At 41.5% G+C, this 19,167-nt stretch overlaps 1 protein-coding gene across 1 annotated transcript in view; it reads right to left on the reverse strand.

The window, feature by feature from the left end:
• GRID1 (glutamate ionotropic receptor delta type subunit 1) overlaps positions 1-19,167 on the reverse strand; it is a 437,352-nt gene that overhangs the window by 86,919 nt on the left and 331,266 nt on the right. Inside the window, 3 exon segments of the mRNA XM_088526360.1 lie at positions 8,481-8,600; positions 9,856-10,017; positions 18,770-18,943. Of these exon segments, the coding sequence (XP_088382486.1) occupies positions 8,481-8,600; positions 9,856-10,017; positions 18,770-18,943 (456 nt within the window).

Genomic DNA, 19,167 nt, shown 5'->3' on the forward strand with positions numbered 1-19,167 from the left:
AGGGCCATGCACTCGACAGCTTTAACCTCTGGAAGAGGCTCCCAATAAACTCCTCCCAAAGTGAATTTTGGCAAATTTCACTATTCAAAAGTTTGTGGCTTTTTTCTCCTTCGCATTGGGTCTAATTTTAAGTGGAATACAAGCGTGTTGCTTCATTTAATACCTATTTCAGCCTACGGCAACATATAGAGAACCGACTTTTTTAACACTGCTAATGCTTTTAATTATTATTATTCCCCACTCATCTACCTCTCCTATGCTAGAAAACACTTCAATACATTTATACATTACATAAAGAGATACAGTTTGCTGCCAACATACAGCTTGCAGGAGCTGCCCGTGAGCGCTCCTGCGGTGGGCGTTCTGCTTACACATTTATACACGGCACGCGCTAGCGGGGCACACGCACCGGCACCCCAGCGTGAGGCGCTGCCCAGGAAGTGTGGGTCACCTGGGGAGTTACCTTCTATCCCCAATACTGTCTCCACTCCAGTAAAAGAATGTTGTCTTCAAATGGAAGAGTTCATGGCATTTCATGACCTGCACTGGAGCATCTGTTGTATGAGGTAAGACTAAGTGAGCTGGGCCTGTTTACCTTGGAGAAGAGAAGACTGAGAGGAGATTTGATCGACATGTTCAAGCAGCTGAGTAGTGATTGTAGGGAGGACGGGGCCAGGCTCTTCGCTGTGGTGGCCACACACACAGGACAAGGGGTAACAGGTGCAAGTTAAAATACAGGAAGTTCCACCTCCATATGAGGAAGAGCTGCTTTCCTGTGAGGGTGACAGAGTCCTGGCACAGGCTGCCCAGAGAGGCTGTGGAGTCTCCTTCTCTGGAGATCTTCCAAACCCACCTGGCTGCCACCCTGTGCCACGTGCTCTGGGTGTCCCTGCTGGAGCAGGGGGTTGGACTGGATGATCTCTAGAGGTCTCTTCCAACCTCAACCGTTCTGTGATCCTGTGCACATCCTGCATGTTCTCCATGAGGGCTGACCAGAAGGACATCTAGCCATTAAACTTACCTTTTGAATGTGAAAATGTTCACGATGCAAAGCTAACATCATCTGAAGTGAAATGGCACAAAGGAAATATAGAGCAAAAATAGAAATAGAATGCTAATTAACTTCTATTTCCGAGCATTCTGTTAAATACAAATAAATAAAACCCTGGTTTTCTTTTCATCATCCTTTTTACTCAACGCAACCATGGTTTTGTAGGATGAAGAAATAAGTTGAACTACGTGCATTTAAATGTCCAGCTACTACTGGGTATTTCAGAGCAATACACAGATAAAGACAATAAAGTTCACTTATATTTAGATATTATAGATTGCTTTATAAAATGTATTTTTTATCCAGTTTTACAGTTTTCTGGATGATATAACATAACAACAAATAGAAGAATTAATGCAATTTCAAATGCTAAAGAAAGGAAGCTGAGCAAGGTCCATCTACCTCCTTCAACATACAGTCCTTGCAACTGTCCTTGACACTGAAGTCAGGCTAAAAGTGGAGACATTAGAGTCCCCTTATTTTATGTATTTATGAAAGCCAAGATAACGTCTATTTGATTTGTTAGTTTAATTAGCTTGCATTTTGAAATTATCATTAGCATATTTCAAAGTGATTTTGCTAAGTAAACATTACGGTAAAAAGCATGCCGGACACCCCAAAGAGAATTATTTTGTCTTCAGTGTGATTTTAAGGAAGAGTCTCGATTCAAAGACATTTCTTAGGGCAGAAAATACAGGAGAAAAACTGTTATTCTTCATTCTGAAATAGTGGGTTTATTGCCCTCTTTCAGACTGATATTGTGCAAAATGCAGTAGCTAATAATCTCTGTCTTTAGATTTCCAAAAGGGTTAAAATAATTTCTGAAGCATTTTTTTTCCTATTTTCTATTAAGCTCAGAATCATCTTGAAGCTGCTCTGCTTCCCTACAGAAAAAAAAAAAATCCCATTATGTGCACACATATGCACACATGAGCTTAGCATTGCAGAACTCCTTGCCAGCTGAGCTGTGGAAAGTGACTTGCCTTTCATCCCTTTCTGGATACTCTCCTAGGATCCATCAATAAATTAAAGAGCTTGGTTGGAAACTCCATAATTACAGATGTCATTGTTGTTACAGGGCTGATTTTAACACTCCCGATATCCTAGCTCTATACAATACTGCATGCATGTTATAAATGATAAAAGTTATCCCCAGGATTCATCACTGTGACCTGTTAAGGATAATGCAGTATTTAACTTGCAACTAGCAGGAATTTCCCTGCCTTCGAGGACGGCCAGTGGTGCAGGGGGCTGCACAAGCCTCAGCAAAGCCTCTTAATTGCTGCAGGTATCATGGCCCCGCTCACAGCTCAGAAACAGCTGCTTTTGAAAATCCAGCCTCAAGCTTCATGCTGAAAAAAATGTCATATAAACAGACGAGCAATCTTGCCAAGGAGATCACCAGCAAGAACTCATGCTCAGAGGAATACCAGCCAAACTCTGCGAGACATCCCTTTTGCTCAGGGTTGACATCAGTATTTTTGCAAATCTAAATAGCATTTTCTGTTTGCAAATACAAGTAATAGTTTACACAAAAGTATGGGTCCCAATGGCAATGTTTTCCCAAATCATGAAACAAAACAAAAATACTTCAAAAATAAATACTTATTTGTAGCTGAGAAACATTCCTAAACTTGCTTATGTACATTTTGTTTAGCAAGTGTCGTAATTCAGCTATAATGAAAGTATAGTGAACATAAAATATTTCATGTGCAAAAACAAAATAAAAAAGTAATTCAGAAAACTCCATCAAACAGAGACCCCACTTCATTTCAGAAAAAAAAAGCACTCTGGCTTATCATATTTCTTCTTTAGTATTCTTCTATGGTTTAAAATTTCATCATAAACATTTCCACTCGCACGGTGGTATTTTTTCATCATGAATAACTCAGGAAATTTACATTTATTCTTACTCCTTACATCCACCTTATAGAGAAATCTACAGCTAAAAATGAAGGGTTTACTATTTTGAGGAAAAATATAGTCTCAAATGGAAGAAAAATCTAGTGTATTAATGGCATGAATCACAATACTCCTTTTCCAAATTATTCTACCATGACACTCGATCAGCTTAAGCACAACAGAGAAAGTTAAACCAAGTGTAAATACAAAGAAATGATGTTTTACAGAACATGAGGGCTATTTCGCCCTCCCTTCAGAAGGTAACCGAGGATCTCAGGGATTACAAGCAGTCAAGACTTCACTCCTAGTCTTTAGCTGAAGGAGACCTTGACCACACACACTAAACCAAACTGTCACACTGCAGGGTATGTTCATGAAGGCCTCAAACAGGAGGCAAGCACCTCTTTTTGGGCTCACCTAAGGCAACTTAGGTTCTCCATATGAATAAAACCGATTTAATTACAGTAGTAACCACCTGAGATAATTTTCTTTGGTTCCTAACGTTTAGCAGTATAAATTACAACTTGGCTATATTTTTAAAGTTAAAAGCACCTAATACTGCAGATCCATAAAAAACAAACAAACAAAAAAACATACTTAATTGCTAACAAATAAAAAGCAAAGGATTTCTTATCATGACAAACACAAAATCCCTCCACAGGTAATAGTCAGAATTAAATCACAATCAGATTCAAGAAAAGGGTTTTCATCAAATGAGAAGCATCTCAGAAAACCATCTACAGGAACTTCTGCAAACTGCCTCAGGAGTGCCAAAGGAAACAAGTATGAGCATTTATGAAGCAGACTGTATTTCAACAAAATCTAATTAAAAAGTAAATGAAAACATACAAACAGACATAAATGAATAGCCAATGGTTAATGTTATAATTTTGAGCAGAATGTTTTTTAAATGAAATACAGCATGTGTGTAAACTGCTAATTCTGCCTTTGTTCTAGCCAGCTTGGGAAAGAACTGCAGATTGCTTAAAGTGCAAACCGAGCTCTGTCATAAGACATGCTAAAACCAGCATCATTTCATGGCTGCAGAGCATCTTGCTGCCAAGGATGATGATGAGGAAGATAATCTCAAAGCTCCTTACAAGCATTAACTATCTAAACCTCATCACATTCCTGCAAGGGCAGTTAGTGGCTATTAAACTCTCTTTATATGTGGATGGACGAGAAAAAATAGATAAGCAGCCCGAGAGCTCTCGCTCTCCCTCAGAGGTCCTGACTGCACTGGATTATTCACACATCTTCCTGTGCGGCATTCAGCCAAGTGCAGAAACCTAAGAGACATGAAGGCTCTCGGCCGGGCAGAGAGCTGCATCAAGGCTTTCCTTAATAACCATTAATTCCACAGGTGTCCTCCCCGCAGGAAACGGGAGCCCCGAACAACTTTTCACACCAGGCTCTTAGTCCTGCGTGAGCTGGACAGGCTTCTCCATTGACAACTGCAGACAAGCTCTGACGGGCTGGTCTCTCCTACACTCGGCAATATATATGGCTGTTCAACACCATGATTCATCCAGTTTATTGATGATAACAGCTAAACGCCTTTGCTAGAGCAGCCGTTTTCTTCCATTAGGGCTTGGGAAACGCTTCACCAGGCAGGCAAGTGCCCTCAGCTCCCTGCTGCAGCTGGGAAACCGAGTCAATGGAGCACGGGGACTTGTTAATCACCACCCAGCCACTGGCAGTGCTGGGAGTTAAGCGCAGGCTCAGGCAGCTTACACCAGAAGATTTTAAAAATAAACAGCAGAGAGGCTTTTCTCATCCTGAGGGTGAAAAAATAAATGAGTAAAGGACTGATAAATAAAAAGTAAGCCAGAAAAATAATAGACTTGCTGGTAACTCTCTTTAAATTCACAGCAAGAACATGAGACAGTGCATAACCCTGCAATTACAGCAACTAAGACTGCTGGTGAATTTGATACAGACACCCTTAGCACAGGAGATGGACCTAGGAGGTGAAAAGAAAAGACAGGGTTTTTTTTTTTTTTTTTTTTTTTTAAATCAGCTACAAATGAAAACCTCAAAGGTCTCAAAGGACTTTGAACATAATAGGCTATTAGCCACCTCCTAGCTGCTCCCTTGTCTTCACCTGAGCACTTTGTACCACTTATCTTGTTTTTCCAAGTTGTTCTTTGTCTCTCAAATTTCCTTTTATTTAAAACATTAATGTGACATTACCATTACAGTTTCCTACTTTTTCCTTTTCACCAGACTCTATTATGTTTTATACTTTCTACAGTTCCCATAGCTCTTATCTCTAGTTCTTTTCTTTACATGCAAATAATCAAGTTGGTATTTTTAAAGGTGTTTACAGGTTTTGAGAACTTAAACCATATTGGAAATCATCAAGTCTTGGGCATTTAAGATTTTCCAGTTTCTCTGAAAAATCTTATCCTTCAACTTTAAAATGCTCTGCTAGACCCTGATCTTTTTTTTTTTTTTTAAAAAAAACCAGCAACAACAACAGTAACCATGAATACACGGTGCTTTCTCAACCTCCACATGCACACACTGTCAGTCACCCAAGTCTTTTGCAAAGCAAGGTCACAGATCCTAAGGGATTTACCTTGCCCACTAGTGCTCAGAAATAAAGCTTAGCTTCTCAAAAAGTGTCCTTAATTTCAAGATTTTATGTTTAAATCAGAAGAATTAGATTATTTTCTGAGGTTCACCCTTCACCAAAGTCTTCTCAAAGAATGGAAAACAGCAAACAAAAGCCGCAAAAGCCACTATCATCCTTTGCCACAAAACATAGTGTTAGAATTGGGGAAGGAAGGAAACAGGAAAGCATATTTACTCATAATTGTAACTCTATCACCCTGGTGTGGAATGAAAAGTACAATTTTGACTGCGGAGAGAATAGATCCCAGGATAGCAGAGAAACATCAACATGTCTCCACAGAAAAGCCCTGTGAATTCCCGCCGGATTGAGGTTACTACCTTGGACCTTGCCTAGGGGTCTTCTGGTGGAAATGATCCCTGAGAAACTTTCTAAGGGATGTCGAGTCTTATGGTACATTAGTTTCTGACCAGCTTCTCTGTTAGGCTTGGTACTGCTGCTCCACTTTGTCACAAATCCTAAGTGTGAAGGCTTTTTGTAGGGTCAGGACACGGAGGAATAGATGTGAAAGCTGTCCATAAAGAGGAAAATAAAATCACAGATAGGTCCTCCGGAAAAAGGTCCTCTGTTCCTCAGGAGGAATGTGTTCCTCTACAGCTAAAATATAGGAAATTATGATAGGGAAACAACTGACAATAAATCAGAATTGATCTCTTACTCAAGTAAAATAAAGGGGAAAAGTCTGACTTTCTGAGCTTTTAAAAGTACTTCTGAGCTGTAACACCTCTTTGCTGCAATAATAAAGTCAGCTTGTCAAAATAATTGAATTCCAGCAGTTCCCTAGCAGTTTTGCTCTGAGAAATATCACCTCCTCCAAATTCTTCTAAATACTCATGGGTATGTGCTCTAGCACATTGCTGGCTTTTAACTCTCTCCAACTATTAGGCTAAAAGGATCATTTTCAGAACTTCCTCTTAGCTCCAAATAGTATTCCACAACTAAAAGCTTTAAAGTCTTCAGAATTTCACTCCCTTTCATTTCCGAAACTGTATCAGGTTTTACATTTGACATCCAAAGAGCCTTCTGATATTAACAAATTCATCCCAAATTAATAAGTTGGGCATCAAAAATGATCTGTACAGTATCAATTTAGTCATTTTAGTCATCTTCCCATTTAGTCATTTTCCACATTGCTTTGCCTTTTGAGTGATATTTGAGTTATGCCCACTTCACATCCCTGGATTACATCTCAGCTTGGTCAGTGTGCGCTGCACACATTGAAGTGAGAGCTTTTGTGCATGTGCTACCATATATTAAATGTACATTCTAACAAAAGGAATAATATATACTCACACATCATAATTTCCCTCTAAAGCCTCAAACCTCTTCTAACTGGTAATTATACCAATTTTGCTGAAAGGGAAATCAAAGCATGAAGTGATTATGTGACTTGTTCAAAGTCATTGGGGAAATTTCAGTCAAAATGGAACAAAAGTCAAGCTGCCCCATGGTATCCCAGAAATCTGCCAGGATAGCACAGCACTGACAACAAACTCAAACCTTTCTGAAGTGGCAGATGGAAACATGGCAGGACACTCCACAGCATCCCACAAGGTACTCGGTATATGTGCTTATACCTGCCTATGCCCACACTCCGTGCACCTGAGTTATTTCATAGGGCTCCTAAACCAATCTGCTCTATGAAATAGACAACAATCATCCCAAATGCCCTTCATTTCTCAACTTTCAGCCAGCTTCCAGAAGTGAAACTTACTCCTTTGCAGTAGACAGTTTCTAGACACAAAGCAAAGTGGACTGAAAACAACCTTTTCCCTCTCATTACAATACAGGAAGGTGTTCTGGTCCATCTGAAGTCGTTTTTTCACATTTTTTCCACACAAAGTTTTCAATCACATGACCTGGAACTTTATGCATTTCATGTGTTTCTCTGCCTCTGTTGTATTCCTAACAGCCACTTACAGCCTTTAGTCCAGAATCTTCACGCCAGCCTAAAAATTAGACTCTAAAAGAATCTCAGCTCGAGCTTTTTAACATGGTAGCTTATAGACAACTTCTCTGCTTGTTTTGACATTTAAGCTAGTGTAATGAAGCTGAATCAAAATGAAACTCAAGTAACAAAAGGTAACTTTAATAAACTTCAGTTCTGCCTGGAATTCTGTCTCTTTGATCGACGCTGCTTAATGTGGGTACCACGGGCCATACAGCAGCAACATTAGCATTTCAACCATACAAACCTGATAGTCCTCCTTCCTGGGACACTTTGTAGTCTGGGATCCAATCATAACCTAGTTACTCAAGTCAGAGTTTCATGGGTTTTTTGGAGCATCTTCTCTATATGATCATGTCCTAGATAGTCTCTTCAAAGTGCCACAATTTAAGCTGAAGATCCTGTGAAACAACCCTAACTGCCTTCGGATCCCAGGCTGTTTCTGTTCCACCTGCTAGCATCAGCATGCCATCCTTTACTTTGTAACCTCCTCTGCTGCCAAAATTGCCTTCTATAGGACTTTTTTTTCCTCCCCAAAATACTTTCAGCCATTTTACTTTTATAATCTCTGTATGTTTAAACAAATTAGTTTCAGTTAATTTCCTCCATAAGACAAGTGTCAGTTATATCAATTATACCATAATTTACATTGAAAAACAGGACAGAGTAAACAATGGTTGTTTTAGGTTTTGTTCATAGCACTGTAAGATGCTGTATTGTTACAGCACACGAGAAGAATTTGCAGGACTCCCGCCTACCAACATAAAATTAGCTTTCAAGATTTAAGTGCGTAAGAAAATAGAAAATATTATTTTATAGTAAATTACTTCTGTAGCATGAGTAAAAGGACTAACTCATTCTTAGAGAATAATGCTTTCGCCTGTGAAGTAGAATGCATATTATGCAGAGAAGGGAAAAAAAAAGAAAAAACAGTGTATCTTTACCCTCCGCACGTCTTTGCCGAACGTTTCACTGTAACTGGTGCCCAGTATCTCAAATTGAACGTAGGGGTTGGCGCCATCTTCTCTGAACTCCATAACACCAGTAAGCCCAGTTATATGGCCCTATGGAAACAATTTTTGAAAAAAATTAGAGTAGAACAAATTTGCTGTTATAAACACTCCGTTCTATTGAAGATATGCCAGGTTGTTTTGAAAATGTTTGCAGGAAATTTAAACCTGGCAGTTGCGGATTCTTCAATAGCTCAGACAAAGCTTCAGACAAGATAAACTACTTTTCTGAGAAAATTAATTTTGTACCGACACATCCACTCTATATGGTAAAGAAAAAACTAAATCAAATCAAATTAGGTCTTTATCCTTCATCCAGTTTTACCCCAATGAAAAGCAGGAGGGACTCCGAGGCAATGACCTTCTTGACACAGCTGGTTGGGGCAGGTCTAATGTTGAAAATAAAGGCATGAACCCCTGGCCTAAAGAAAAGAGCAACGCCTCATGTGCTATCGAGTTGGACGTGACAAAAAGGATATATACACATTTTTAATTATTAAACTTCCCTGTAGAAGTATCACCAAGTTTCACTTTGGGATTGCAGGAAAGCAGCTACATGTTGAGGTAACTATGGGCAACCAGAGACGGTGTCATAAGGACTCCTCAGAGTGTAACATAGCACTTCATCAAATCACACCATTTCACTAGAATAGAAACAGTCATTGACATATAAGTTATGACAAACAGCTTTTTTTTTTTCTCTAAAGAATTGCTTAAGCCAGCATACTAAAAAACAAATGTTTTTTCTCCTCAAACTTCTGATCAAATGTCTTTCACGGCAAATCTTCCTATGCATCTGCAAATTCACAGTACTGTCAATATTTGCAATACCCTGCAAATCAGCACAACTCCTGGTGCTAATTGTCTGTCAGTACACAAGCAGATAGCTGCAGATGCTGAGATAATTTATGAGGCTAGCTGAGCTGCAGTACTTTGCGGATAAGTCTTAAACGTTGTCACTGGCTGACCCCGCAAGCTACTGAAGTTCTCCTCTGGGGGAAATCCCCAAGGTGTATGCACATATCAATCTCAGTGCCTATTCCTACCACACTGCTTCCTCGGAAGGCAGCAATGATAGCAACAGGAGGAGAACACACACCACTGGAGCAACAAAGCAGTGTGGGCAATCTGATTTGCTTGTTTAATAACTGTAAATCATTTATAGCAGGTGTAAACAATTTGCTTGGAATAAATCAAAGACAAGTTAAGTAGAGGTCAAAAAGCTCCTCAAAAGCTAACAGTAAGCAAAGCTGTCTGACAGAGCAGAACACTGTCAATCACCTGCACAAGCATGGCTTTCTGCTCTCACCTTCTTGATGGTCTCCAGCATGGATCGGCCCCCGTTCCAGGGCTTGGTGGACTTGCGCATGCAGTTCAGGCTGGCCATGCTGTGCCACTTCCTGTCCTCCAGCTTGCGGTGGAAAGCGTTGGCCAGCATGAGCACACTGTCATACAGGTACAGGTTGGACACCTGCCAAGGAGAACCGAAGCCGTGAATACAAACTGGAAGCCCTGCGTGTCCGACACGTGCGGCCGTCGAGGCCGGGCAGATCCTCCCTCCTGCAGTCTGGCCCCGGGCTCCTCCAGCAAAGGGACTGCTGTGCGCTCGCCCTGCCTGGGTGCCACTGCTGCTAGGAGGGACAGAAAGGACTCAAAACATCCCTGCTCAAATACAGTTGCAGGAGGCAGAATTGGTCATCCATCAATACAGGGCAGGGACTGTTACTTTGTCAGTTATGTCAGCAAGGAGAAAAGGATGGAGTGGAATTAACCTCCTACCCTTTCTGCTCAGTCTAGCAATCTTCTTGGTAATTTCTGGCATACAAAAATAGCAAAAGGCAAAAAGGAATTTTACCAAGAATTACTACTACGGCATATTTTAGAACAGAGGCAGGATAAATGGCAATATTATTTTTGTCTCATCATCTCTCTCCATCAAAAGTAAAGAACAGAGATTGATGAGTGTTCTCTTTCTGCGGAGCTATTGAACATGGCTTCCTTATTCTTCACATTACCTGGGAGAAACAGAGCAATCGTTGACAGCAGAGGTTCTTGGACTAACACACACTAGTAAGACAGCTATATTTGATCAGACCAAGACACAGTCACTAGTACAAAATCAGGTCCTTGGCATGCGTGGTGTCCACTGTAAGTGCCAAAGCTTTATTTTTTTAAAGAAAAAAAAATCTCCTAACTGAAGGCCTTAGCCATAGTGATCCACAAATTTGCCACTTTGTGTTTTTCTTTGGCTTTGGAGAAGACAGTGCCTACAGCTTAGACTGGGGGACTTAATGCACTGTAAATTGGCTATAAAATGTCACTCAGCTGTGAAAATATATATCCCTGTGACATCATGGACTGCAAGTTAACTTCCGGTATCATCTAGCAGCTCTGATCTTCAGAAACAAAACGTTCCCTTTTCCATAACCTAAAGTTCAACATAAATTTAGATCCTAGTTACTTTGAAAAAGCTTCTAGCGTAAATAAACATCAAAAAAAATCATAGGCAAAAGTTAAAGAGCATCAAAATAGAAAATACCTAAAAAGGAGCTGAAGGTCCCTGCTTATTTAACAAGAATTTGAAGGGACTAATAGAATCTTTCCCATATGGCATTGCTAATTTTTAATATCACATTCCCTTCTTTTTCCCTTTGGCCTCGCTCAACAAATAATTCACAATCCTCATACTTAGTATTTTATTCAGCTAATACTTATCCTCTTAAAGAGTTTCCAAAGTGACTTCCCACGTTTCCTCTCTTCTTAAGAAAAGTACTTAAAAGAGTTAATGAGAAGAGTCACAGCAGCTAAGCCTCCGACTGCGTTAAGTCTTGTCGGCTCAATTGCATTTGTCTCTCTACTCTGAGATATTTGCCAAATATCTTTGAAATAAAGCAATCGGGTGAATCCTTATTATTTGAGGGGTACTTTTTTTTTTTCTTCTCCGCTAAGCCAGTCTCCACAGGAAACCCTGCTTGCTTAGGAAGAGATTTCATGTGCATAAGGAAAGCTGCCATTCTAGCCCGGTCCCGAAAATCTGCAGCCTCACTCCCCAAAACAGCTTTCCTAGTCTGCCAGTAGAGAGCTCCAGGGCAAAACAGGGGACATTCCGCTTCTCTGGCTGCTCACCGTGCTCTCAGAGAAGACCTCCAAGACCTCTGCACATCTTACGGGGCTCTGTGCACATCCTGGACTGCACGCTTGAGGATCCTAGCTTATGTGACCATGAATCCAACTCTCATACCCGATGCTGCAGAGCAAACAAACCAATAGTTTGGCTGAATACCCTCATTATTTGCCTTGGAATACAGAGATACAGCCCCAATGACAGCAAGAAGGAGAAGCTTCATACAATCTATTTCCTCCTGTCACATATGCGGAGATGAGGACACAAGAAAACCTTGACGAGCAAGTTATTTTTTTTGCCATGGAAAGACTGCTGCGTGCACCCTACTCTACACACGACTCCTCTGCAACCTCCTGCTCCCGTTCGCTCACGCTGCCAAGTCTCCTCCGAAAAGCTACTGTGTGGTAATGTTTAATCTGCAAAGCACCTCTTTTCACATAATCGTTCTCTGAGTGTTTACTCCAGTAAAAAAGAGAGGTATATATACATTATCCCATTTTACTGCTATTCAGAGCCAATATTCCCTGGAAGAATAAGTTGATTTCATTCTCACAATCAACACTTCCTTTTAAACTAGAAAATGTGCAAACTAGGGAAAAAAAAAAAAACAAAAGCAAAACAACACAACAGAACCTCCACAACCGAGGCTGGATTTCTAATATTAGAAAGACAACCTTTTCCTTGACATTACATTTGGTGTGTCTGCTAGCTAAGTCATCAATTAACAACAAATATAGAAACTTGCCCTATTAAGGTTAGAATCTTTTAAATACCTGTCTCAAAGGAAGTGTCTGGCTTCGTTCAGTGATCAAAATTCAGAGCATAAACCCTGCGTTTACTCACAGCAAGAGCAGGCAGGCTGCTTATATCACAGTATTGTTTTGGAAGTCCTTTAGGTCAATAGTATCTTTCTTTGAAGTGCAAAAAATAATCAAAAACAAATGAAAACATGACAATAACTTAGAAAATAGCTCCTCTTCAGATCCTGTGTACTAAACAGAGAAAAATCCAGCTCCTGAATATCAACAGTAAGAGTGAATGCCTTCACTTAACCCCAAATAGGAGCTAATCTTATGTTGGAAAATGGAAGAACACTGCCAAGTTTGTATCAGCGCAGCTGAATGAGTGCTCTGCTGGGCTGGCTTTTGGGTCATTTCCATAGCCAACTAAAAAGAGAGGGAAAAGGAAGCTAAAGACAAAGTCTGTCTGATCTGTACAAGGAATTAACAGTATTTCAAAAAGGGACTATGCTCTTTTCTACTACTGTTTACTTAAAGCTGTATTTTTATCTTTTCTTTTTTCCCTATTTATTTTTGAGGTAGAAAAGCAAGAATACTTAAAGCCCTCAAATACATTCCACATGTATTTCTGCCTGAATTTGCTCCTACATGAATATTTTCTTATAGACAAAAAGTTACTCAGGCAAGACACAAATTCTGGCCAGATCTCGCAGTATATCCAGTGCTGCAATGATTTGCTTTATTTCCTATGTCATTCCTCTTAACACATCAAAAACTCCATAGGCCTCCACAGCTTCATCAAAGCAAGGCAGTCACAACAACCTTGCTCGCAGCACATGCTACTCAACTTGACTACATAAAGCTCTGTCAAGGGCACCATCAGTCACCGTATTGTGGAAGAGAAATGGCTTCCCCTAAATATTCCACACAGGTACCATGTTTATATCCAGAATGGTTACGCTGTGAAAGCAAAGAGGGGCCATTGGAAAAGGCCCCTCTACGCTCGTTACTGCAAGTGCTCACACATCTCAATTTCCAGCTAATTTCAATTTCAAACTCCTTGTGCAGGCGAAATGACCTGTGAAAGCGAAGTGTTGAGACACTGAAGAGATGAGGATGAGTTGTGCCCTTTTCCACCCTTGCTGGCCGAGGCAAGAGAAAACAGTGTATACAGAAATCAGTCCTCATGTAGTGTTCAGAACTGCACACAAAGAAGGAGCAACAAAACAGGGAATCGCCTCCTTTGGGTTTTCCAAACTTTGTCGGATTTCTCAATGCCCCTATTTAGACCTGCACAGAGGGAGTGGAGGAGGGAAGCCACATATCTGTCTGCAGGGACTAGCTTTCATGTAACAGGAATTCTTGTATTAGAAAACCAAAGTGCTTCTCTTTCGTTGTGTTTGGAGGAAGAAATTGTAATTTTCCATTTCTCTTGATTGCTGAGACCCTTAAGAGCTGGAGGTATTAAAACTGTACTGAAGTGCTCTTTGACCCATCTGCTAGGAGAATGATCACCATTGGTAAGAGCTGTAATTCCATGGCTCATCAGTTAGAAAACACCATTTTCCCCAGCGCATTAACGAGTTTACACTGTATGTAAGCAATTTTAGGCCTGTTCCGGTATATATCCTGAAAATTATTTCAGTCATCAGGAATCTTTATTCTGCAATGAGGAAAAAACCCACTGTGCACTAGCAGAGACAGGGAGGAAATCCACACTGAGGATTCAAATCTCCTAAGAGGATCCTTCAACGCCGTTTTATAGACTTGTTGACGCCAAGGAGTGGCAAGGCTGGATGGTTTCCTTGCAGTGCGAGGCTGGGCTTGCGTGTCATCTGTATTGAGCTACACACCACTCTCTTCCCTCCCTACAGTCTATATTCTTTGAATGCCCAATGTCCTCCTCCTCTTATGGACAATCACCACGACTGTGAGCAGTTTCCTTCTCAGTACGCTCTGGAGCAACACAGTAAGTCCAGCACAAGGATGCTCCGGCCTGCCGGCTGCAGGCATGGGCTTCCTGCACTAACTGCCTGGAGAACCTGGCCCAGGTAGCACCAACCATCCTGGGCAAGTCTAGCAGGAAGTGCCTGATAAAGAGAACTGAGGGCCAGGGAAGAGGACAAGACACAATATTGCAATCACAAAATGAAGTACAAGAAGGTTATTATTTTATACTGTACCATATGTAAATAAAGAGTGCGCAGGCTAGGTTTCAAGGCCTTAATCCAGAGATGGGTGTACTTGCTTCTAGCCACTGTTGTCCACTCCTTGATAAAGCATTGAATAAAATTTCAGTTAAATATCTAATTGTGCAAATAGATATAGAGGGACTCCATGTGGTCAAAAGAGGTTGTCCAAGCAGGGAAGAAAAGCTCATTCCAGGATTTCAATTTCAGTGGGTTCTTACCTCCAGGATGCTCACAAAATTGTGGTGGGCCAGCGGGCACCAGAGTTATTTTTACCAGCTCTTCTATTTACATTCTTTGTACGGAAGACATGACATTTAGTTTCAGGGAGATGATATGCCCTGCATCGCGTCCTACGGTCAGTTTAAGGCAACTTTTCATTTTTGTACTGCTCAGAGGCAGTTTCACCATGACTGAATGTCCAAAATAGACTTTGCCAAAGAGATGAGCAAAAACAGGTTTGCAATGAAAGGAAAGGGAAACGTGCGGCTCACCAATCCCCCGTGAGATTTTCAGTAGGGCTCAATCAATATTTGCTGCCTCCAGCAGCTCTTTACAGCCAGGTTGTAACAGCAGCACAAACAGGTCCCCTGGCAGCGAGCCGGTTCGGCCGCACAAAGCTGCGGGATCAGGCCCTGGGCACGTCTGTGCAGCCACACACACGTGCAGTAAGTAGCTCTGCGCAGAGCAGCCAGACTGCAGTACACCTAAAGAGAAGATGTCTCATCAGAAAAAATGTAGCTCTGGAGGAGCAAGTGCTAAGAAAAGCTTACAGAGAGTCTGATGGTCAAATCCTTGAAGAATGAAATTATGTTCTCACAAGTAGAAGAGTAGCTGTTTCGAGGAATACCTGCCCACGCTTCTCAACATCTACTGTTCAAGTATGTCAAAGCAACGCCTGGAATAGTTCTGAAGCAGGGAGGTGGGGCTCCGAACCCTGTGAGAAGTAACCTCATTCTTTTGGTGACCCAGTTTGCCAGGGTTTTCTTCTTCTTTCTGCCTTTTTAATCTTACTATATGTTTTGGCTCATGCTAAATAACGTTAGATGTCCTGTGCCCCTGTAATATGCTTTAAATAAAAATGAGGTCCCATACAGTTGGAATTTATTATCTGTATAAACAGTAAAACAAACAGACAAACGAAAAAACCTTCAAGACAACCGCAATTCTAAAGGGGATCTTTCTTCAAAAACATAACCACCAAAACAACTTTTGGTTTTATAACAAAACACATCAGAGAGAACCTTGTATAGGGAAAACATCTCAATCACAAATCCAAATCTGTAGCCAGACTTCAAACTAGTGTTTAAAGGAAAAAGATTTGGAAAGAGGAAGCTGGTCATGCATTAACATTTCTTCAAATTTACTATGTGAAACAGTCTCTGAGATGATCTAAACAATTTAATGATGATAATCCCACTCTACATTGGCAAGCAACACTCAAGCGCCACATAGGGGTATATACAGGGAACACCTGTGACTAACAGGACCTCTCTAATCCCGTAGAGCTTCCAAAGGGGCTCAAGTATTATCCCTGCGGCCGAGACAGCACCGACTGCTGATGGCTGAAACCACAGGACGCTCATCGCCAATGGGAGAGAGCAAGGTCTAAATTATCCGCTTTCCACTTTGGAAAGAACAGATGAAATGGGCCCAAAAAATCATGTATGAAGAGTAAGACAAGAGATAAATGTAGTCTTCCAATTTCAAATAAAACCTTCAGGATGGGAAACTTTATAAAGCTTTTTCTCCAGTTGAAGCAGAAATCCAGCTGGGTGTATTATACGTGCAAGAAATAAGGGCATGAGCAAAATTTTGACAAGTGAGTTGATGGAGTAAGATTGGATTTCCACAAAGCATTCAGAACAGATGAGTTTTTGGATGAGCTTGCAGAACAGCCTGATCTTTAGAAGTCTTGTCAGCATGCCAAGCGGGGATGATCACCCACTGAAAAACAACTTTCCAGGATATGGTACCAAAGATACCAAGAACAAAATTGTTCCTAAAACATTTTCATTAATTTAGCCAGAATAAAGTTAATAATCCATGACGCAAATGTTTCTTTACTAGCTTGTTAAAAACACTAAATTCTCTCCTATAAAAATCTCACAGCAAGAGGCTGACAGAGATTAGCTTATTCTTCTTCAAAGTCATTAAATAAATAATTAACCAATAATAGCTGGTAAGAAACCTCGACAACAAAGAGTTATTAATATGAAACTGCCCGAGGGAAAATACACCAGGGATTTCCAAAGGGGTGTAATCAAGCTGCTTGAAAGCAGCGTGGGCCGGAGCGCCGGCAGGCAGCCCCGGCCCCGCTGGATTCATGCTGCTGACACGGAGCTCGTGGCTACCGCAGCCTCTGGCAATGGGGTAATTCAGTGATGTGCTTTTCTGTGGCATAAAAGGTCAAAACTATTTTTTTGAGCAAAAGAGAGGAAACAGAAGATTGGAAGTACCTGAACTGCAGGGCCAGTAACAACACATCAGTCATATTTGGCAGTGAGTATGAGCTGTGTACCCACAAGGTGTTTTCTAAGATGTTTTGGCAACATACATGACAAAAAGGCAGACAGAGAACACTTCAGATATAACTGCACATGCTAAAAGCACCGCTGCATCCAAATTGCCGAAACCTAAAGGCAATTCACGACATTTTGCAAGTGGTTGACTTGAGAGACTGGTAGCAGAACAATATCCCTCACCTTTGAGGGTATTTCATTCCAGAGGGACTGGACATGGAAGCTGTGGAAAGGACTTGCTGAAGGCGATCTCCCTGGCACCCCCAGAGCAGGGAGCAGGCTTCTTGCACCTTTTCCTTGTCTCTTGGTTCAGAGAGCAGCAGGAGACTTCCAAGAGACAGAATTAATGGGCAAAGAACCGCATTGCTATTCCACCCTTTTAATGACAGTTTCCAAGGTGGTAAAGGGTTTCTGGAAGATAGGAAATCTGAATCCTGAGGACGTTTTGCTTCTCAAAGCCCACATTTGTCAAGCAGTAAGAAGAGTGTTTAGATTCCTAAAGGCTCCTTGTCAGCTTAGGGAAAGGGAGTGAGGCTGTTCAAGCCAGCAAACCAATTACTGTTTTAGCAGTAACAACTTGCTTAGAGAGGTCTGTCAGAGTCCTCCAGATGAGCCTCTGAATTAGATTTTGCATAAACCAGCATAGACAGCAATAGTCAAAACCCTGCCATAATGCAAGACTGTTCCTCCCTTGAGTGATTTGTTGGTTCAGGACAGACAGACTTTTCAACATGCTGGGAATTGCTTTGACTCTCTGCAACCCGTGGCCCTTCTCCTCAGGACAGCTCCTCCGGAGCTCCTTCCCTCTGCGGGCCGGGAGGGGACCGGGCTTTCCCCGGGCCAGGCAGGGCAGAACCGCAGTGCCCGCGGCACGCAGAGCGGCACTGCGCGAGGCTGGCGCTTCCCAAACTCTGCCTGGGGGCGAGCCCGAACCAGACAGAGCTTCAAGGTGGGAATATCCATATTAATTCCACATAAAAAGGTTCTGACCACACTTATGCGCTCAGGTTCTCCAAAGTTTTATGCTGCACCTCCCACAGTACCAGGGATGTGGTTCTTAACAGTATCTGAAGCAACCCCAGTGCATAGTCCCCTGAACGTCCCAGACTTACACCTCCCAGTTACTGGGCCGCCTTGCGAAGGGCGCCTGAAATTAAGCTTATACTTGAATTACTGTAGGAAAAATACAAGTAGCCCTGCAACGTTGCCTACACCAAAGTCATATCTGTTACCAAAATCTGGAACGTGAACTAGTAGAACATATTTCACAGGCTCAGACAATTATCAGCTGCTAGAGATCTCCGAGGCTGCTGAAACAGGGCAGATTGAAAATATCAGCTGGATGCAGGCCATTTAACTAAATATGAAATGCTCTACAGCCCAATAGCTATCAGAGTCATGTTATCCTCACAGATTAACTCTTTCACAGCAGATCTCTCGTCTATAAATACAATAATAAGCAGTAACAGCACAAAGGATCTTAGCAGGATAAAATATCCAAACCCAGCTGTGAGCCAGCACAATCACCTTCTAACACTTTAGAAGATCAAAGTATACTTGTTTTAGTTGTCCTTCTTACATCTCCTCTGACATCGTGTAGTTGGCCAAATTTGGGAGGAGGACCATTCTGGCAGGCAGAGCTACTGACCTGCAGCATCTGCAGATAGCCTTCCTGCGGGTCGCACAGCAGCGAGGAGATTCGGTGGTTGTTCCTCATGCACCTCTGGTTGTTGTCCCTTGAGAGGGGGAATATCTGCCGGATAACTGTCATCCTCCCCAGAGCGCTATGTACCAACTCCAATATCTCGTTGTCAGTGATTTCCTGCAAAAGGAGACAAGAATCTATCAGAAACATAAATGTATCCACGCATTTTATACACTCCTTTCATTATTTGATAGATGTTTCTAACAGACTGTGGAAGAAAATACACATGCACGCGTTTAGCCTGGGCCAATCGATCTTACTTTGTGTTTAGTAATAGTGATGGTGTTTTTTTATGCATCACCTGAAACAAAAATGGAAACAGTCTAACACAATACCGTCTA

Source organism: Tinamus guttatus, unplaced genomic scaffold (genome assembly GCF_059628265.1).
Source record: "Tinamus guttatus ecotype Peru unplaced genomic scaffold, ASM5962826v1 Tinamus_guttatus_pri_ptg000246l, whole genome shotgun sequence".
Taxonomy (NCBI): domain Eukaryota; kingdom Metazoa; phylum Chordata; class Aves; order Tinamiformes; family Tinamidae; genus Tinamus; species Tinamus guttatus.